General features: G+C 50.0%; 1 protein-coding gene across 3 annotated transcripts; it reads right to left on the bottom strand.

Moving 5' to 3' along the window:
- Positions 1-1,331: 1,331 nt before the first annotated feature.
- On the bottom strand, positions 1,332-21,108 carry She (Src homology 2 domain containing E). Of its 3 annotated transcripts, none has more exons than XM_078027484.1 (6): positions 20,091-21,106; positions 17,425-17,551; positions 9,349-9,651; positions 6,503-6,659; positions 6,050-6,151; positions 1,332-4,520 (listed from the first exon to the last, which is right to left on the bottom strand). In XM_078027484.1, the coding sequence occupies exons 1-6, from the start codon at positions 20,706-20,708 to the stop codon at positions 4,334-4,336; spliced, it is 1,494 nt and encodes a 497-aa protein (XP_077883610.1). In that variant the 5' UTR covers positions 20,709-21,106; the 3' UTR covers positions 1,332-4,333. The 3 variants fall into 3 exon arrangements, with proteins under 3 accessions (XP_077883610.1, XP_077883609.1, XP_077883611.1); XM_078027483.1 differs by having other exon boundaries at positions 6,032-6,151; positions 20,091-21,105; XM_078027485.1 differs by lacking the exons at positions 1,332-4,520; positions 6,503-6,659 and having other exon boundaries at positions 6,033-6,151; positions 20,091-21,108.
- Between the last annotated feature and the right edge of the window lie 975 nt (positions 21,109-22,083).

Raw genomic sequence — 22,083 nt, 5'->3', positions numbered from 1 at the left:
AAATTACAAGAATGCATCAGTTGACATTTAAAATGTTAAATCCCTCCGATGATATAACCATATGGCTGAAATGTGATGCCTGACTCAATGATCTGCTGCCAATTTATTCATTAAAATACTCTTAAGATTCTAAACTACACGACCTAGTTGGAATCCAGGGACCTCGTGATGGTAGTTATATGAAGTTTCAAAGCACATTTGCCACAGGAAAGGTTATATTTTAGGGGGGGGCAACTGAAACATTATTATTATTATTAATTTTCTTTTAGGGGGACTGTATCAGAAATCCTTTAGAAAATTCCACCCTTCCACGCACAGCTTCTTCTCCCAGCTGCAGTCTGAGCTCCTTCCATTAGATGGCAGTAAAACACCATCAATACACAAGGCCAGACCTGGAGGCTGTCACAGCAGGCCAGGCGTCTCCAAGTCAGTGACTGGAGGGCAAAGATGGGAAATGAGAATAAAGAGTGAGCGTAAAGAGAACACAGGGCCTCGCTAGTGCTGGTTATGGAAAATAAAAAAGAGACAACAATGGATGAGAGATCACTGGGGAAGGTATCAACGAAACCCTGCTAACATCAAAAGCATGCACAGGAGAAATGAAATCTGGACATATCACTCAGTGGGTTTCTTCCTCCTAGAATAATGGAAATCCAAGGCATTATCCCTGACTTCTCAAAAAAAAAAAAATGGCATTTTAATAGAGTGGAACAAGCAACTAAAGAATGTCTCGTAGTTGTTGTTCTGAATTAAAGGTTAAGATGTACCCAATACCAAGAGCCAATAACAGAGTAATAACACTGTAAAATAATCCAGTTCCCAAATTAGGACTATTTCCCATCTGCCCCCCCAAATATCTGGCTTTCTCTGTACATTATCTTCCCACCTCCCTGTCCTGCAGCAGAGGTCAATAAAGGAACACCATTTCAATAAAGTGGGCTTTAAACAGTGAAGAATGAAGGGTTTTCTACATCCGCCTCTTATGAAAGCACCATGAATAACTTAAAACACTTCTGCCCCCTTAGAGAATGGACTTGTCAATACTCGCCCTTTTGTATACATATGGAACCTTCTCCATTATTTTATTCTCATGTTACCTAAATGTAAGAAATCCATCCTGATGGAAAGGGCTGTGGAATCGAAGGAAACTGAGCAGGGGTCTTGCTACCTTGCCCAGGCTGGGTTTGAACTTCTGGGCTCAAGCAATGCTCCTGCCTCAGCCTCCCGAGTGGCTGGGCCACAGGTGCTCACGGCGCACCCGGCGGCCCTCTGCCCTCCCAGGGGCGAGACTGAGCAGCTGCGCGTGACTCAGGACTCTGGAGCGGAGCGAGTTTTGGAAAGAAGTTGTGATAAAGGAGGGAGAACCGACACAGCCCTACACATGCTGGCATAAGACAATATTTTGCCAGAGAATATTCTCTCTGGAGATTGCAGAAAAATACTTGTGTGGAGATAAACTGATAAAAAGCCCAACGGTTCGGAGCCCAGAGAACGTGTCACAGAGTTTCAGATCAGCTGGCCCAGGAGGCTTAACAAGGAAGCCACTAGGGTCTCCCTGCTGGGTCTGACTGTTTTTAGAACATATGGCCCTCTATGCCACCACCCAGCTGCGAATTCCCTGGCTTTTGTCAGCTTGTGTCACAATCTGAGCAGAAAACAGTAGCTTAACACCGGCTTCACCAGGCTTCCACTAACTTACTCTATTTCTGCTTATATTAACTTCCTGTGCGGTTGTAAGGCAAGTGGACTATATATAAACTCCCAGCCTCCTCCACTTTTAATTATATAAAGAGAAGAGCGTCACCGTCACAGCAAAAATCACGTAGAGGAAGCACAATCCTAGGTATACGATGAAAGCTCAATAAATACTTCATGCATCAGGCCTACTTTCCAAAGGTTGTTTCATTATACATTCATCACAGTTGCTGGGTATGGGCCAAAAATCATTTAATGCACAAAGGAAAAAAATTTATAAAGCTTTTAGCATTTATTAAAGTGAAGATAATTGTTGTATTTCCTCTGTAGAATAAGGTTAGCAAAAAAAAAAAAAACAAGGTTTCATCACTAGCATGTATACCTAAAAATAAGTTTAACACAATGAATAATGTGCATATAGAAAATAATAAATATTTGTTGAATGGAATCGGAACTATGGATGCTGAAAATTAAAAAAAAAAAAAAACTTGTACTAAAGATATAGTACATGAACCAGTACACACTTAAAAACTTCTATCAATGCCGGGCGTGGTGGCGCAGGTCTGTAATCCCAGTGACTCAGGGGGCTGAGGCAGGAGGATCACAAGGTTGAGGCTAGTCTTAGCAAATTAGTGAGGCCCTAAGCATCTCAGTAAGACCCTGTCTCAAAAAATAAAAAGGGCTGGGGACGTGGTTCAGTGGTAAGTGCCCCTGGGTTTGATCCTCGGTACCTCGCCCCCAGCGAATCTATCAAGACTTATACAACAAAACATTTTGAAGATCTCACATCCTTCACAACTCTTAGACTTAGATCAAAACTTAAAAAGCAAAAAATGTGCTGATAATGAAATCCCAAAGGCAGCCCAGAAGTGGGTGCCCCCCACCATGATAGCTAATAACTGGAAAGTTATGCTCTCCTGAAAATTACCCAAATCAACATTTTTTTTGTGTATTTGAAATAAGCTACAAAAGTTGACTTTTCGTCGATGGTGGTCAGCACATCTCATCTGGACCAGCTCTGAGAATCAGGTTATGAACCCCAGAAGGCAGACATTGGTTCAGTTCTGATTCCAGAGCCACCCACCAGGGATTTCTCACCCTCAATAAATAGGCAATATAAATTCATGGTAAATCATAAAGATAACAATACTATGACTATTAATTCAATGTATTAAGGAATAGTAATTAGGGACGATCTCAAAGGTTTTTTTTTGGTGTTGGTGGTGTTTTTTTTGGTGTAGTGCTAGGAATCAAACCCAGGGCCTTGTGCATGCTGGGTGAACAGTCTATCACTGGGCTACGTTATTTCCAGTCTTTTTTATTTTTAAGACAGAATCTCACTAAGTTGCTGAGGCTGGTCTCTAACTTGTGATCCTTCTGCCTCAGCTTCCCTACAGCTGGGATTAGAAGTGTGTACCTCCACACCTGATTGGAGTCTTTACATTTTTTTGTTCTTTTTGTACTGGGAATTGAACCTAGAGTGCTTTACCACTGAGCTACATCCCCAGCCCTTCTTATTTTTTATTTTTAGACAGGGTCTCAAAAAAAGTTGCTTAGGGCCTTGCTAATTTGCAGAAGCTGGCCCTGAACTTGTGATCCTCCTGCCTCGGCCTCCCCAGTCACCGGGATCACAGGTGTGCATCACAGCACCTGGCTTTAAAATACTTGTATCCGGAGTGGACAGGCTTGCTTTGTACAGAAAGAGAATCTTTGCAGACTCTAGAGACCCAGTTCATACAATCAGATCTCAAAATTGTTTTTGAAAAAAAAAATTTACTAAAAATACGAAGCAATTCTAATTTTAGAGACAAACTTAAAGATGATTCCATGGGAACTAAAATGCACAAAGACAAAACAAAAGATATCTGAGGTTTTACATAATCATCCAATAGGAAATGGCTGTTGAGCTTCGTAGATTTTTAAAAATCCGAAAGGAAATCTTTGTGGTATATTTTACTCTGTAATCCAGAATTATGATAATGATGCCAATGCTTAATTTTACTGGTGATTCCTAAATCTGGGGCATCTTCTTGCCCATTTATGCTTATATTATTGGATTCCTGGAAAATTATTCAAAAGAAGGTCCACAGAAAATGAGAAAAGACCAATTTTTCTTAGAAAAGCCAACCAACAAAATAATCCTTTTGCCACACCTTAGCATGGTGATCTGCAGGAACAGAGAGCTGACTCGGGACACTGGAAGGAGAAAGACAACTTCTTGCCCATGGTTCACATTTCCCACTGTCCATCCAAGTCCCCTGCTAAGGGGCGCGACACTGAATGCTCTTCCAGTCCGCGTGATCCCAGGTGAAGGCCGAGCGGGGTGTGCGCTGTCGGTGTGTCTAGAGATATCCCAGGGAACAACTCGCACATTGCTGGAGACCTTCTGTGCCCCTGAACTCTAGACTTACCTTTCCTGAGGGTCACCCCCAAACAGAACCTCCTACTTCGGAGGAGGAGGCGACAGGTGAAGGATGGTTTCTTATTGTACAGCTGCTCAGCCATGGATTCAAGATCGCAGACTTTCTGACTTTTAGGGGTGAGTCCCACTCTGCACTAGTGTGGGGAGCAGTCCAGCCTTGTCCACTGAGATGCTCTTAGGCGCTGGTGGCCTCCTGGGCTCAGTGTTGGCTGAAACTTAGTGAAGCTTGCTGTGCACAGGGTAGAGCAGGGTCATGTGCTCTGCCCCCTTGAAAGGCAGCTTCTCGTTGGAGTAGTAGTGCACCACCTCAGGGATGCTGTCGAACACAGCGCTCGTCTGGTCCAGCGTGTACTTGTTGTCTTTGGTCTGAGCCACTATGATGTGGACACATCCCTGACTCGTCCTGGAGCAAAACAAAAGTCAAGGAGGAGACATGAACGAGTGAGCAGAGAGTCTCTCCCCACAGCCCACAATCCCCGGGGGGATCCTCTTCCACTCCTGGACCTGCTCTGCACAAACAGAAATGCCTTAGACGCTCCGGGAGCGCTGGGGAGGTACTGCAGCCTAGGGGCACGTCATCCTTGGGTTGTTCATCCTTCTTACACACTGGACACTGGACAAAAAAAAAAAAAAAGCCCCCAACTTGCACAACTAGAGCTTAAGTGCAAGCCCGGTGGGCTGAAGTGCAAGGTGGCAGCTCACCTTCCTCACTGCCGCTAAAAGAACTCACGGCAGGCTTCTTCTTTCTTCCCTCCCCCAAAGAACACATTCATAATAATGAGAAGAAGGATGAAAACCATTTCCATGCCCCCCCAGTGATGTGGGAAGACCATTCCTGGTTCTATGCAGTGACAGCTGGCACTGAAGGCTCACAGGTTTAACCCAACTTCAGGAACCGCGCGGGGCTATTCCTGGTATTGTGTATCTGGTGGCCTACCCCGTTTTCTGCGCCCGGCTGCCCGCGGCCCCTCCCCCTCGCTCCCCCTGCAGTCTGATTGTTCCAGCTGCAGGGGCTCAGCTTCCTCAGGAAGGAAATGCTGTTAGGGCTCTTGACAATGATCCTCCAATATAGCGCCGCTGAACTCACCGTGCAACGAGAATTTCCGTGACACCCTCCAGCAGCCCTACCAGGCACAGTGAATTTTCTGAGCACAATTAGACAGAGGGTGTAATGGGCAAGTCAGCATTTCCCAATTCACCAGAGGAGACTGGTATCAAAACCGAAGCTGGCATTTTGACAATCAAGGGATCCGATTTATGAAAGTCCCCTAACTGTTGGGAATGAAAGAGTGACTGAACTATCCCGCTAGAAATTTTTCTTTTTACCAGGAATTATTTCTCTATTGAGAGAGGTCCTAGTCCGGATGAGGCGATGAAGGGTAAAAACTGACTCAGGTACAAAGATCATGAAACAGGACCCTCACTCTCCTAATAGATATTGGAGCCTTCACCCAACACCAATTCTGCATTCAGATAGTGTTTGACTTTCAGTTGTTTAATTAAATGCATCTTGTTTTCTCTAGATACACTCCTGTGAACCACCTTCAAATTATACATGTATAAATATATATTATATATAACATACAAATACATATGCATTATGTGTATTTATATATATATACGTTTTAGCCCTAGGGATTAAACTCAGGGATTTTTTTTTAACCACTGAGTTACATTCCCAGTCTCTCTTTTTTTTTTTTTTTTTGAGATGGTCTTGCTAAGTTGCTGAGATTCTCACTAAGGTTGCTGAGGCCGGTCTTGAACTTGCAATCCTCCTGCCTCAGCCTCCCCGGTTGCCGGGATTCAGGCACGCACCACTGCGCCCTGCTAAGCTACGTATCTTGGGTTGGTGATCTCCCCGTGGTAGGTGTACCCTCCCCTGAGGCAGGGAGGCCCACGAAGCCGAATACTCACTTCAGTGCAATGGAGTACCTGCTGTTCCCCGACTCACTGTTGCGAACCAGGTACCCAGCTTCTCTGCAGGGCTGTAGTCGACTCTCAGCCTCCGCCCGGGTGATGGCACCATGATACCAGCTGAAAAGAGGGAGACGGAAGACGGAAAGTGCTGTGAGCATCAAAGTGCAGATCCAGGCGGGCTCTCTCTCTCTCAGGAGAGACAGAAGGCAGACTTGAGGGTCCCACCAACCCTGTCAGGGAGGGTCAACAGGGCTAGTGTCATCCAGAAGTCCCCCCAGTGTAAGGAGAATGCGCTGTAAAACCAGGTGCTTGGGATACAATGCACTGTCCAATCTGCACAATGCACCGAGCTCCCAAGATGGGTTTCATGGACAGGCCCCCCTCCGACAGGTGTTCACCAACAAAGAGCCAGGTGAGGGGTCAGTACCCGCCGCCTTGCTTATCTCGGGGTCAGTGAAGGACACTCACGGCTGCTTCTCCAGGGGCAGGCCTGGGTCCACCTTTTCCCCGTCGCTGTGGTCAGACAGGGCTGGCTTCAGGATTTTCTGGGTCCAGCTCTTCTGCCGGTGATGCTGCCTCACGGCCTCCTCCTTGACGGAAGGCCGCTCAGACCCTTCAAACTGGACTGGAAGGAAGAGTCCATTTACCACCCGAGACAGCAGAGGGGGCAGGCCGACTTCAAAGGAAAAACGCACCCCGCCCCCGGCCTGCCTTAGCTGGGGAAGAGGCATTTTCTCCTTAACACAGACTCTAACATGCTGCAAAACGACCCGGAGAGCCGAGCCCCGCTGCCTCTGCTACCCACGATCGCTGCCAGCATCCCGCGGACAGACGGCCACTCTTCTCTAAGATACTGATCAGCATCCGAGAACTTCAGAGTATGACAGGGAGCCAACAGGCTTCAGCATGGACTTTTAAAGAACTCCAAGTTTCAGTATTTTCAGGAAAAAAAAAAAGGCTAACCAGGTCCGGTGGTGGGTGCCTGTGACCCACCCAGGGACTCGGGCAGCTGAGACAGGAGATCACAAGTTCAAGGCAGGGCCCGAAGCAACGCAGCAAGAGCTTGTCTCAAAATAAAAAGGGCTGGGGATGAGGCACCCCTGGGTTCAATCCCCAGGACTTCCCCCCCCAAAAAAAAGAAAGAAAGAAAAGAAAGATTAAACCCAGTTATATGCACATTGCTTGTCAGAGTGTAGCACTCCATGAAGACAGACGAGCCAGCCAGGAACAGGGGTGCACGCCCGTGAGCCCAGTGACACAGAATGCCCGCTCGAGGCCGGCCTCGGCAACCCAGCGAGACCCTGCCTCAGAATTAAAATAGATGCCTAGATGGATAAGGGGCTGGGGACGTGGCTCCGTGGTTAACACACTGGGTCCAGTCCCCGGTACCAAAACACAGTTTTAATAATAAAATATGAACAGAAGTCAACCCAGGGCTGGGCATGTGGCTCAAGCGGTAGTGCGCTCGCCTGGCATGCACGGGGTGCTGGGTCCGATCCTCAGCACCACATACAAATAAAGATGTTGTGTCCGCCGAGAACTGAAAAATAAATATTAAAAAATTCTCTCTCTCTCTTAAAAAAAAAGAAGTCAACCCAGAAACAACACCACCAACCATATGTCGAAGATGCTGTGACAGGGAGACTGGAGAGAAGACAGAGAGCACTGGGGCTGAGAGGCAGCAGGTACCCCTGCAGATCTGCTGAAAACAAGGTCAAAATCACACCGAAATCGACTCAAAGGTTGGCTATCAAATATGCTCTCCAATTACATATCAAATACGCTCTCTATTCACTTTTCCACTGGCGTCTACTGTGGGGGGCAGCGCTGGGGACTGAGCTCTGGTCTTCACACACGCTGGGCCAACGCTCTACCCCTGTGCCACGCTCTCAGCTGCTTTCTTACTATCTTAGTTTGAGACAGGGCCTAAGTTGCCCAAGCTGGCTTCAGACTTGGCTCCTCCTCGCCGCAGCCTCCCGCGTGGCTGGGATCACAAAGGGAGCACCCTCACGTTCCACTATAACCAAGGATTTAACAGGCTTAAGAACAGCTCCATGGGAGAGTGAAGGACCTGCTCCCAATCTGACAGTTTCAGTGGGAGAAATAAACGACAGTTGTGATAAGCACTTCCAAAGCAGCTGCACACAGAGGAAAGAAAAGAAAGGTACTGGGGGGGGGGAGGGGGGAATGCAACATTAAGGGCACAACTTCAGTCCTGGGCTTTCCACTGGAGCCGGATTCTTAGATCCCTATCTATCTCAAATTCCTTGGAAAAAAGGAAACTTGCAGTAAGGAATGGGGAGAAAATAGAGCCGAGCATGACAGCCCCTGCCTATAATCCCCGCCGCGCTCGAGGCTGCGGCGGGAGGACCAAACCCGAGGCCAGACCTTGTCTTGGAAAATCAAAAGGTCTGGGATGTAGCTCAGCAGTGGGGTGCCCACGGAGGTTCCATCTCCAGGAAAGAAGAGACAGAGAGAAGAGAGGAGAGGAGAGGAGAGGAGAGATGGAGGGGGAGAGCAAAAGGAAGAACAGACAATCCAACAAGACAAGGCACAGCGTGACGTTAAAAACCCTCTCTTGGGCTGGGGTTGTAGCTCAGTGGTAGAGTGCCTCGCCTTGCATGCGTGAAGCCCTGGGTTCGGTCCTCAGCGCCACATAATAAATAAATAAATAAAGATATTTTGTCCATCTATAACTAGGGAAATTAAAAAAAAAAACCCTTTTAGGTATTTTGAAATACATGTGATTATCAGTATCCTCACCCTGCTGTGAGCTGGATCATCAGAACACAACACTCCTATCTGTGACTCTGTCCCACTGGCGGATCTCTCTCCTTACTCCTCCTTGCCCATCCCATCCCCTCCCCTCCCCAGACTCTCCTAACCACTGTTCTTCCCCGGACTTCGGAGGTGTTTTTATTATTATTATTAGTAGTAGTAGCAGTAGTAGTATTTTGGTATTGGGGATTGAGCCCGGTGGTACTTTGGCCACCGAGCCACATCCCCAGCCCTTTTCATTCTTTGAGACAGGATTGCTTAGGGCCTCCCTACGTAGCTGAGCTGGCTTTGAGCTTGCGATCCTCCTGCCTCAGCCTCCCCGGCCGCTGGGGTGGCAGAGGGTGTTTTAGATGGCACCAAGTGCACACTTGGGCGGTGATAACTGGACCGAGCGGTGGGCACGTTAATTTCCCTGACTTGACCATTTGCTGCAATGCATACATGTATCGGAACTTTACTCGATAATTCTGCACAACGATGTGTCAATTTTTAAAAAGGAAATGCGTTTTAGGGAGGCCGAGGCCTGCTGCCCTCACCCGAAAGGGCGCGCACGATCTGCTCCCTCTTCCACTCCCAGGGCTGCTCGTACTCAGCCGCCGGCCTCTCGTCGTCCTCGGGCAGCCTGCTGTCCCCGGGCCGCGCCCTCCCCTCTGCCCGCTGGCCCTCGGTGGGCTCGTAGGGGGTGTCGTAGAGCTGCGGCGGCCTCCCCGGGAGGTCCTTGGAGCTGCGCCTCTTGGCCAGCGGCTCGGACTTGGCGCCGGTCTCGCCGGGCTCCCCGGGGCTGTCCAGAAGCTGGAGAGCCTTCACCAGGGGGTCCTTGGAGCCCCGGCGTCTGATTTCTGAAAAACACACGTCACAGCAAAACTTGAAGGAAAAGGTGCCACTGGGGGTGGGGGGGGACGAGGGGGCAGAGGCTGACCCGTGACCTCTGTCTTTCCTGGTGGAGGCTGGATAACTCCAGGATTGTTCCTAAAGGGGCCCATCACCTCCCAGCTGTGCTACGACTGCCAAAGCAGGTGTCCCTACTTCCTCCCTTCCTCACCTGAGCCGGGTAACGGGACCAAGTCATTAGAGGAGGGACGACATCAGAAGTCAGGCAGCCTCCAGGTGCCCCTCCAAAGAATAAGAAGTGGCCCTCCAGGGTGCTCCTCCAATGAGTACGCAGTGCCCTCGGGGACACCTGTGTGACGTCCTGATCCTGTGTGACTTTCTTGTCACCTTCAGCGTTGACATCTTGTCAGGAAGCCCAGAACCCAGGGCCTCCTGCATGCCAGGCAGTGCTCAGCCACTGAGCTAGAGCCCCAGCCCCAGATCAAATTATTTTAATAAAAATGGGCTGACGTTGATGACATCCAAAGTACCGCTCCAAACACGCCCAGAGAAGCTATTTGCGTGCACTAGTCAAAGTTCTTCCACTCAGTCTAATATAGTGGGGAAGCCAGGCACATTTACATAAAATATGCATCAGGCTAATAATTGCAGGATAAATCAAAGTAAAAGAGGTGTGAGAGGGAAAAGCAATAATTACTCAAGAGCCGACACTCGTCAATGGCTCCCTGTGTGTTCAGCGCTATTCCAGGAGGGTTGTGATTCCCACCGCCGCTCTATGAGATGGGCGCTGTTATTTCTCCATTATTAGAAAAGAGAGAACTGAAGCACAAAGAGGTTAAGGAGATTGTGCAAACCAATAAGCCGGAGGCTGGGCTTCGGAAGTCCTACTCTCAGCCACTCCACCTGGACTGACTCCAAGTGGAAGAGAAATGGAAGAGAGTTGACTTTGATATGAAAGGTCCTTTCCAGCGGAGGAGGCTGCCAGAGTGAGGGTATGGAGTGGGCACCGTGGGGCTGGTTTCCACGGGGGAGTCGGGGAAAGTCGGAAGGCCCCGAGACCAGACGGGAGGGAGGCTGAGCGGGAAGGCTGACCTCGAACACAGGCCAGCGCAAGTCCCAAGGCACGTACTGAACTGAGGCATAGAATGGCTGGCGAACCCCTGCTGTCCACCAACTGACCACCAGTTACCGTGGGGTGGGACCGGCTGTGTTTACCAGCTGGGGTCCAGGAGCCTTGGGGGTCGGCTGGAGATGACCAGAGTGTGGACCACTACGGAAGCACCAGGCTGTGGCTCTCGTAAATACCCACCAGGAGGCCTTCAGCCTGCTGTCTACCTGGTCACCGTCGCACACAGAGCCTCATCTCCTCACGGAGCCCCTCGTGCGCTCTCAACTATCTACCTTCAAAGTGCAAATCCCAGTGGGGCGTGGAGGCAGCCCACGACCAGCTCACCTCTCCCTCTCCAACCCCCCCCCCCCCCCCCCCCCCCCCCGCGCTCCAATTCCTCTAACCAAATGGAGCTTCGGCAACGGCCTGCACGTGACCCTGTCTTTCACCCACCGAGGTCTGGCACCTTGGTGGCCTCGACATCAGCCCCTCCTCCTCCTGGAGAAGACTTTCCTGCCCACTGCTCCTCTCAGGCCTCCCAGAGTTGGTCAGGTGCCACCGCTGGGCCAGCCCTAGGTGTCTATGCGTCCAGTCTGGTGGGCTGGGCGGAGACCCCCACAGCTTGTTTACGAGGCAGGACACGCAGCTGTGCCACACAGTGAGTGGATGGGTGGGAGGGGGCTCCAGAGCTTCTCCAGGAGGTGACTATGGACGTGGCTCTGCAGGTACGTGTCAGGGAGTGAGGGAGGAAGACTGCCAGGGCCGAGGCAGAGCTCCTCCAGTTAAGGGCGTCTGGAGGAGGAGGAGCCAGCAGGAGGTGAGAATGCTGGGTGGGCTGAGCAGCAAGAGACTGAGAGAAGGTTGGGTCGAAGGTCGTGCTGTGGGAATGAAGGAGTTAGGACTTTCCCCTCTAACAGTCACGTCCTGCTCTCTGGGGGCCGGTCACTGACTCACTAGGACTTCTATAACAACGAGGGGCCACAGATGGGGGAACGAGGATAAAATCAGGACTGTTTCCAGGCTGCGGTGCAGTCGCCGTTCTAGGTCACTGGAATCACCGGGGTGAGCGGGAGCACTGCCTGCTGCCTGGGTCCCGCCTCCGGAGGTCCAGTGTCCTTGGTCTGGGGGACATCCTAGGAGTCGGGGGGTCCTAACGAAGCCTAGGGTACTCTCCGCATCAGAACACGATGCCGTGAATGTCCCCAAGGCGGGTCAGGGGCTGGGGCTGAGGCCAGAGCGGCATCTCCTGTCCCAGGCCACCAACTCTCAATCCCACAGCCTCTTTTTTTTTCTTCATTGCCTATTCTCGATGGAGATATGGAACAAGAAACAAAACATATTCTGTTCTTGGTTCAATTACGATAAGGCTGGCATTTAAAAAAAAAAAAAAGAACTTTTCTAAAGAACTAAGAAAAGGGAAGCAGAAAACACAAAGGAATTCAAAGCATGAATTTAGAAACTGTAGGTTTCTCATCACAAGTTGTTTCGCCTCCGTCGAGACTGTCTGGCAGAGTCTGGGGACGCCTTCCACAAGGTGCTGCCTTCAATTCTGCCCGAGAAGCCCTTGATTTCAACCTCAAGATACGAGTCGAGCTCACATGGAAATTTCAATAAATCTGCATTCAGATGAGGTGTGGTGATTGGAATCCGGGGTCCTTATTACACATGTGTTTGAATTTTTCCTTGCTAGGAGGCCCTCCCACTCCTGTTTGGGATAGCCTGTGCCCAGGTCTGGGAGACATGCTGGAAAATATGTAGCTCGGACCCTCCCTTTCTTTGCATGGTCTTGGGATGGGGAATCTGCAAAGTATCATCACCTCTGGCAACAATGTTTAACCAGGGGAAAAGGGGTTTGGATACAGCATCCTTCCCGCTTCCAGGGGAGTAACCTCCCAGTCCCCTCCAACACCTGGCTGCCCCCAACCTGAGGCTCCATAGAAACAGAAACAATCGTGGGGCTGCAGCCGACCCTTCCTGCAGGGAGAATGGCCCCTGACGTGCAGAGCTGGCTCCAGAGGAAACAAGCCTGAGAAGGAGGAAATGGCAAGAGGAAGCTACGCCCTGGCCCGATAGAGGCCATTTACCGCGGCAGACAACAGAGTGCAGTGGACGGGCCACCGATAAACACGGCAGGCAGAGGAGGAGGGCGCCCCGCACCAGCTAAAATGGCAGCTGGTGGGTGTAGAACCTGACGGCCCGAGATTCCCCCTTCGGAACTCCCCGTTCTCCCTGCCATAAGGAAGCCATTTGTGTTTAAAAACGTGGCAGAAAACTTTTTCAATGAAGTTACTTACAGTTAGCGATTAATATTATTCTACGTTGTCCAGAATTTTCTTTAAAAATGGGATTTGATTCTTCCTGCAGTGTCTACACAGTGGCCACATTTTGGGGGTATGCCAGGTACAGGATGGTGCAAGATCCCAGGGAAGCCCCAGAACGCACCACAGAAGTGTCGTCCCCTTCACAGGGGAGCGAGCACACTGAGGCCACGGTCACGCGGTGGTCCGTGGGCGCCATTTATTACAGACGCAAGAGCTCATGCTTCTCTGCCTCTCTCTGTACTGGGGACTGAACCCAGAGGCACTCTACCCCTGAGCGACACCCTAGACCCCTATTTTTTATTGGAGACAGTCCCACTAAGTTGCTGAGGTGGCCTATAACTTGGAACCCTCCCGCCTCAGTCTCCAGAGTTGCTGGAATTACAGGTGTGAGCCACCACCCCTGCCCGGAGCCCAAGGCTTTCTCTGCCATACCTTCATGTTCAGAGGACTTCAAGTAAAATATTAATTTCAGTTTTAAATAACACATGTCTCCCCTTAATCCCTTTCATTTTTTCCAAAACATTAAACATAAAGCCCCGTAGGGTTCTTGTTTCCTCTTGGAAGCAGAAACAGGGATATTACACAACTTTTTTCTTTTCTTTTTGATACCAAGGATTGAACTGAGGGATGCTCCACCCCTAAACCAGCTCAACCCCAATCCCCAGCCTCTTTTATTTTTTCAGACAGGATCTTGCTCAGTTGCTTAGGGCCTCACTAAATGGCTGAGGCTGGCTTTAAACTTGTGATCCTCCTGCCTCAGCCTCCTGAATCCTGCTAGGATCACAGGCATGCACCACAATTTCAGCCTAGGCAGCTTTTTTTACTTACATCTTTTATTAGCGTTAAGCTTTTGATATGAAATTAATATTTTCTTGTCAAATAAATATCTGAAAAAAAAAAGGCCAGTATAATTCAGAAACCCTGACATTTAACAAGGAAATTAGAGATAAATCAAGATGTCTTTGCTGGGGATTTATGTAGCACAGTGACAGGTGCTTGCTTAGCATGAGTGGGTCCCCGTCATTTGATCCTCAGCACTTCAAAAAAAAAAAAAGTGCCCATGTGCCATGTGTATTTATTTTCTATGATAGTTTTTAAACTACAAACCCCAATAGTGAGTTCTCCTTTAGACTGTCTATTTAAACAAACCCACCCAACCATTTGGGGAGAAAAAAAATAAAAATGTAAAAATGATCTTTGACCCGTGCTCAAGAGCCAAAACCAAAGGTTGCTGAATGACCTTGTACGTCCCCTCTTGGCTGGGGAATCTGGACAAGTTACTTCATGTTTCTGAACCTAGGTTTCTTCAACTGTGTAGAAGGAACCAATCTTACAGGGTTGTTGTAGGATTTAGTGGGGTAATTGGGTAAGTCTGGCAGCCAGTAAGCCTGGACTTGCAGCTGTATGATACCAAGTCTGAAAAGAATTTTCATGCCAACTAATGGCTACCTTAGGGAACTTCTAAAGACCCATCCAATGCTCGAGTGGCTAAAAATCACAATGCTAAATTATGTAGAATATTTCTGTGAAGTACTGAGCTAAAATGTTCCTGCTAATTTAGCAGAAAAACAATACAGCCTTACGTTAACATTGCCTTGTATTCATAGTCATATCTTTTTATGAACAATCCTTTGAATAAATCTCAGCAATAATTTCTTTCTCCAGATAAAGAGAAAGACAAGAACCAAAACCCAACACTCTCTTTCAATGCCAGGGACTGAGCCCAGGGCCTCGTACATGCTAGGATGTTCCAAAATTTTATTAGTAGAAAGTAATGCCTGGGACCAGGAATATAGGTCAGTGGTACAGTGCTTGCCTAACATGCATAAAGTCCAGGTTTTGATCTCACCACTGCAAAATAAATAAATAAATAAAAACAAAAACAAAAATTCAGAAATTTAGACTTGACCACTAAGCATACAAGGAATTGAATAAAAAAGGTAAAAGGTTAAAAAAATAGCAGCAAATCTTTGATTTCTAGCTTCCATAAACTCACTTCCTGTTTTTCTGTCCAGCTGTGTTATGAGTAGACTAAGAGGTAGATTCTCCACATTGATCAAGATATGTGATATATATTTTAACGAATAATAAAAAAATCTTTAAGATCACTATTATATGCTTTTTAAAAAAATAGCTTTATTTATTTATTTTATTGGTTCCGGGGATTGAACTAAGGGACACTCAACATCCCCAGCCCTATTTTGTATTTTATTTAGAGATAGGGTCTCATTGAGTTGCTTTAGTGCTTCACAGTTGCTGAGGCTGGCTTTGAACTCGCAATTCTCCTGCCTCAGTCTCCCAAGCTGCTGAGATTACAGGCGTGCACCACCACGCCCAGCTAATATAACGCTTTTTAAGAACAAAATACTATATACTTATATTACTAGTTTAAGAAGCTACTAATTTAGATTTCTAACAAATTTGAATTTATTTACCAAAGGAGTATATTAATTTTGTATTCTTAAGTGAATTTATTCACAAATTGTTTCAGACAGAACCTGGACCGTAATACTCAAATATTAAATGCTAACTATTATTATTTCATGTTGGACAATTTTGACTTTTTAGATATTTGTTATTTATTTTTAAATTTTGAGCCAGGGTCTTGCGAAGTTGCTAAGGCTGGCCTCCAACTTGTTATCCTTCTTCCCCAGCCTCCCAAGTTGCTGGGATTACAAACATGTGCCACAAAATTTTGACTTTAAACGTCTGTAATGTTCTTAGTGAGTGGAGAGATGCCCTACACATGGGTCAAGTTCACAGTGCTTTTGCACGTGCCATTTCAAGGGTGCCTGAGCGCCTCGTGGTGTTGGGGGGCAGGCCACTCGGTTTGGAGTGGGAGATCTGGGTTCTAATTCCTGCTCTGTGTCTTATTTAAAAGTCTTGTGATTGTAGAAAAGTCTGAATCCCTCACGTCTTGTTTTTTCACCCTGTACCAAGAGGGACAGTATTGCAGTCCTCTGCCTTATAGAACTCTCTGTGGGGGTTACTTAAAACAAACCAATCAACCAACCTATGTTCAGTTTTTTAAAACACAGCATTTTCCCTGTTATCAGCAGGACTCCCGATAACCAGGCGACACAGTTCAGATCAACCGCCTACTCCAGTGAAAGAGAAAGGCAAGAACAAAAAGCCAAAGACAAAGAAAGGTGAACCAAAAAGTTAAGCATGAACTTCTTTTTCTTTCTAGAGAATCCTTTCCCTCGGTCCTATGTAAAGGCCGATCCTTTCCCTGTTCCTCTCAAGCCGCTGGTATTTTTTAAAATTCTGACTAAGTTCATTTTCACTTCCTCTCATTCACAGATTTCATTAAGGGTCACAGTCCAGTGACCTGAGGGTCACAGCCTGGCCAGGGTACACCCTCCCCAAACGGGATGCCTTATCTCTGTAAGCAGAGAGGCAGGAAACGGAGCCGAGCTTTCCTGCGCCAGCCCCCGTTCACTCTGCGCCGGTCTCGGCCCTTCCAGGCCCTGCCACTGACCCTCTGCTCACGGCGCGGAAGCTGGCGGAGGCAGCCTGGGCTTCTCAACTGTTCAAACAGTCTCTAACGGGTGACCGACGGCTCCTTCCCCAGGCATGAACCCCAGGACGCCGGAACAACTCCCCTGAGTCAACACTCAAACTGCATTTTCCAATACAGAGTAGGTGAACGAGTGATTCACTCTAAAATTTCCAAATAAATCAAATAAGTAGTCTGCATCCTTTTGATTAAGCCTTGTTGATACCACCTGAAGAGCACTGCGGACAAAAAGGAAAAGCTTGACACCAGAAGTGACAGCGGGCTGGCTTAGCTCACAACTGCAACAGTTTTCAGTTGAAAAAAAAAATCAGTCTTAAAAATTGGTTTGATTTTAGGTGGGATGGCTGGTTAGTGACAGTGATCGCTGATGATTCCTTAGTAATTTGATATTGTGCTCCAATTCAGTAGAAAACAATCTACTCAAATATCGAGGATTCTGTCATGTTGGCAACTTTTCACAACTGGAAATCCCTTAAGTATGTATTTGTCTCTTGGTCCCGACTTAGAACTCCCACTATGGACGGCAAAGCTTTGAGCTGTGGCCAAGAAATAGACATAACCAACCCTAAAATTGAAGACCACACTCTGAGCCGATGGGCGAACTCCCAAGTGTCATCCGGCAGAGAATTAGAAAAACTTAGAAGAAAAACCAAACTGCCGATTCTAAAACTCGGAAGGTCCCTGAGGCAACATTTTAGTTCTGAGTCTGATTTCTGCTTTTTCAGGTCAGCAGGATCTGGTTTAATTGCTTTCTCCCTCCCCGCCCCATAGACTCTGGTTACCAGATTATAACACTTCAAGGGAGGGGGAGATTTCTGTCCCTGCCACAAACCTGTTATCATTTGCTGGGCATCATAGGGCTCCATGTAACCGTCATTCTCACCCACTCTCTCTGCATCCCGCTGACCCTTTGTCCTTTTGGCATCGTAAGGGTCAGCGTAGTCTTCCAAAATGATGACCTATCAAATAACAAGACGACAGTCACTAAAGGTGGCCATATACCAAGTGGTAATACCATCAAGACGGCCCCTGGAATCTCCTGCAGATCTGAAGAGAATCACAGTCTCCCGTGGGTTCCGGACAGCTTTCACACTTGACCATGTGTCTCCGCTGGACAAACGACTTACTTTTAGTCTTGGTGATACAACTGATTTGCAACCATTCCTATACACTCTTTCACTTATCCCCGAAATTCCTCTTACCTTCTTTTCTCTCCCCAAGCGATAAAACATTTGTCAGTTAGAGGGTGGTGGGGGTGGGCAGTGGGAAATACAGGGCGTCTACGGCTCAGCATATAAAAAGGTGAACTGGAGCCTGGGCCGTGGTGCAGGTGATTCCAGTGACTTGTGAGGCTGAGGAAGGAGGACCACAAGTTCAAGGCCAGCCTCAGCAACTTAGCAAAACCCTGTCTCAAAATAAAAGGGCCACTGACGTCTGGGTTCAATCCTCACTACCTAAAAGGAAAAAAGACAAAAAGAAAAGACTAACTGGTCTACCACATACCCCGTGTTGTGAGTCTTCTAAGCCCAGTCAGCTGAGCACTGGTCACAGTGAGTCAGTCAGTCCCAGCACGCGGGGATGGGCATGGTGAGGGAGTCAAAATGAACCCAAGACTTGCTTCTTGCCCTCAGGAATTTTAAAATAGTTCTAGAAGAGACAGACTTCATGAAAGAGAAATAATTATAATAATATAATAATTATAATGCTGAACAGTGTTATAGTAGCTCAAGGTTCAGCGATTCACAGGCTGCCTGATTCTCTGAGATCAGATGGTTTTGATGGTATTTGTGTCTGAGAACAGTTATCTTTCCAAAAGGGAAGATACCTAGAGAGAGGTGTGTGCCATGACTCTATTCTGGGTGACAAGTGACCCTTTTCAGGAAAGCAGCTCTGGACCTATTCCACCACCTCTGATATAAAACAGTCTCCAAAAAGTTCCTGGAGAAGAGCCACTGGAGCTGGCAGGAAGATAAACGAGGGAGGAGAGGGGGACAGGAGAAGAGTTCTCCACCCGGGGGGAGATGGCCAAGAAACCTCAGACCCCAGAAGCGGTGCCCAGGAAACAGCCAGCAGCCTGTGGAGGGCTGTGATGACCCCTCACTCCGTCTCTTCTCCTGGACCACCACCATGTGCACTGCAGCTGCAAGGCACAGACGGGATACTGGGTCCCTGGTCGGGTGGACACCCAGTAACCTGTGGGCTGGGTCCTGTCCATCTTTCTGTTCTCTCTACTCGGCGCCTGGCATAGGGTGGGCATGCTGTGAAGACTGGGGGCAGAACTGAATGGAGGAATGAATGCAGGTGCCCAGAGCATGCCGCGTGGTCTGTGCTTCAGGTTCCTGACTGTCCAGGTACGCAGCATGTTTGAAGGCTCACAAGAAAAAAATTAAAGTTCCCATGACAGGAAGCACTTGCCTGAATGAGTCTCAAGATCTCAATTCGAGGGCCCCCCCTCCTTCTCCCTCTTTCATGTGGAAGAGAAATGACCCAACCCAACCAACCAACCAAATCAGCTCATTCCTGTAAGAATGGCGAGTCTGGGCTGGGTTTGTGGCTCAGCGGTGGAGCGCTGGCCTCACATGTGTGAGGCACTGGGTTCAATCCTTAGCACCACATATAAATAAATAAAAAGTTTTAGAAAGCCCATCAACCACTTAAAAAAAAAATGCAGAGTCCCCTCCCATGTCCACATCCCTTTTCTTACTTTCCCACATTGGACAGCACCCAGAAAACCTCCAGTGAATCAGAGGCAGGAAGTACCTTCTTCTTTCCTGCTCAGTAATTTCCTTAAGGGCATTTCCTTGTCATAGTCCCTTAAGCTTCAGTACCGTGTCCCTTATCCTATGTGACTACTGCACAGCAAATGTCTGCAGAATGAATGGAAGGACTGTCATCTTGCAGGGCTGCTGAAATTTTGAGAAACCTTTTATTAGGCGTAACTGCAGGGGACGATGAAATCCCAAAGCCAGCCCAGAAGTGGGTGCCCCCCCCCATTTCCTGAAGCTTCCAAATCCACACCCACCCAGTTACAAGGTGACCATTCCTTATGCTCTAGGATAGACATACACAAGTCTAGCTTTGCAGATGCCCTGGATGTCAAAATTAAAATAAACCACATCTATAAAGGGGCCCAATTTACCACTTTCAATTACTCTTTAAGCTAACAAAACTAAATACAGGGATGTGGCTCAGTGGTGGAGTGTCCCTGAGAATTTCAATCCCTGGTACCAAAACAAGACAACAAGAGCAGAAAGCCCCAAACACTAAATACATTCATTAGTCCATTTCTGCAAAGTTCTCCAGCCCCAGGACGAGGATTTTCCAGGCTCATATGTACTGGAATGATTTCAAAGGATGGCTCGGGAGTCACAGTGCGAGAGTGGGGGACGGACTTTGGGGGTCCGGCCTCCCTTTCTCTTAGGTGTGAAGCCTCCTGCTCAGGGGCTCATGGTGGTCCCCTGGCACTGAGAAGTGGCTCAAGGGAGGGTGAATTCTTACCGTGTCCTGCTGCTTCATCATCTTGCCCTTGTCCAGCTCGGGGCCCAGGGAGGAAGGTGAAGAGGACGCAGAGGAGCAGCTGCTGCTGGTGCTGCTGGTGCTGGTGCTGCTGCCGCCGCCGCCGCCGCCGGGGTAGCTGCTCTTTCCGTTCTTCTCCTGGGTGTCCACCTTGATGAGCCTGTTGATGTAGGTGCTGCAGCCCGAGCTCTTGGCCGTGCCCCGGTGGGGCTCCTCCTCCGTGGCCCGGGAGTTCTTGCGGCCTTTGCCCGCCGCGGCCTGAATCAGACCCTGCAGGCTGTCCCGGGACAGTCGGCTGTCCTTGGGGGCGCCGCCGGCCCTCCCGGCCCCCAGCTCGGCCGCCGAGTTCTTGCGGCCCTTGCCGGGAACGGGCCCCGCACCGCTGGCCTCGGCGCTCCTGCGCGGCTTGCCGCTGCCCGCGCCCCCGGGCTTGGCGCGCTCGGACACGGTCTTCAGGTTCAGCGGGAACTCCTTGAACCACTTGGCGGCCATGAGGGGGGTCCGGCCGGCGCGGCCGAGGAGCGTCGTGGCCGCGGAGCTCGCGAGCGAGGAGGTCCAGCCCAGGCAGCGAGAGGCGCCAGGGGTCGGGGGCCACTGCATTCCCCGAGGCTGGGGAGCTGGAGGCCGCGGCGAGGCCCCGTGACGGATGCCCCGCGCGCCCCTGGCCGCCGTCGCCCGCTCCGGGCAGGGTGGGGCGCCTACGCCCGGGGCTGGGGGCCCGGGGCGCCGAGCGGGCGGGCGCGGGCGGCCGCTCCGGACACGGACGGCGACAGTCACAGCGCCCTGGGCCCCGCCCGGCCTCGTCTTCAGCGCCTCTCCAGCTCCGGGGACCGCGGTTCTCCGGAGGCGCCGGGCGCCGGGGGCTTCCCCCTGCTTTTTCCTCCCGAAGTGGGAGAGGCTGAGCCCACGGAAGCCCCCAGCAGCCCTGCCCACACTCCCAGGGACAGAGGGACACAGTGGAGGCGGCGGGAGTGTCCCGGCGCCGCGACGGACAGCTCGGACGGCGGGCCGCCCACCCCGCTGGGCCCTCCCCTCCGGCTGGCGCCTCCCAGCCGGCCCCGCCCACCCGAGCCGCCACCCGACGGCACGCGGCTGCACGTGCGCCCCGGCCGCGCCCCGCACGGGACCCTCGCCGCTGCGCTGACGGCCCGTCTACACCCGCGGACCTCGGCCAGGCTTGGCCCTCTGAGCGCGGCTGGAGTGCGCCACGTGCGCGTCGCAGGGGACCTCGGTCCTCAGGGGCCAGGAGCACCTTGCGCGTCACTTTTCTGCATTCTCTCTACGAACATCGCACGCTTTGCGTAGGGACGGTGGGGTCGCTTCCAGGGACAGCGCTGCCCAACCCCCGCCGAGTTAGCACTAATCCTCGGGGGAGAGCAGCCTCCCGCGGTGGGGGACCAGGTCTCCCCGCCCTGCCCAGCCACCCACACCCAGGACCGGCCGCGGCGGGCCGCGCCACTTCACCCCCTGTTGCGCGGGGTTCCAAGGAGAAGGCTCAGGTATGGCCGGGTATGGCGGAGTACGGCCGCGGCTTAGCGCACGCACCTGGCTGCGGAGCAAGGTCTGGCTTGCGGGTTCCAGGCCCAGGCTGCGCAGCGAGGGGTGGTGGAGCAGGATACTAGCAGGCAGTCGGGCAACTGCACCCCATTTCCACCACTAGATGGAAGGGCGCGCTGTTGTGACCTTCGGGGTTTTAGGGTCGGGGTGGAAGCGAGTCTGAATCTGTGCAGATGGGAGCACTTTGTGCACAACTGTGGGGCCTTTTACGTTAAAAGACGCCCTTGCCACCCCGCTTTGAAGCAGTTTAAAAAATTTCTTAGTTTAAAAAAATTTAAACTACCCGGGCGCGATGGCGCGCTCCTGTAATGCCAGCGGCTCAGGAGGCCCAGGCAGGAGGATCGCGAATTCAAAGTCAACCTCAGCAATTTAACGAGTTCCTTTTCATTTAAAAAAAAAAAAATGAATGTGCAGCAGG

Source organism: Ictidomys tridecemlineatus, chromosome 11 (genome assembly GCF_052094955.1).
Source record: "Ictidomys tridecemlineatus isolate mIctTri1 chromosome 11, mIctTri1.hap1, whole genome shotgun sequence".
NCBI lineage: Eukaryota > Metazoa > Chordata > Mammalia > Rodentia > Sciuridae > Ictidomys > Ictidomys tridecemlineatus.
The sequence above is the reverse complement of the archived record's forward strand: the minus strand, read 5'-3'. Positions and strand labels throughout refer to the sequence as shown.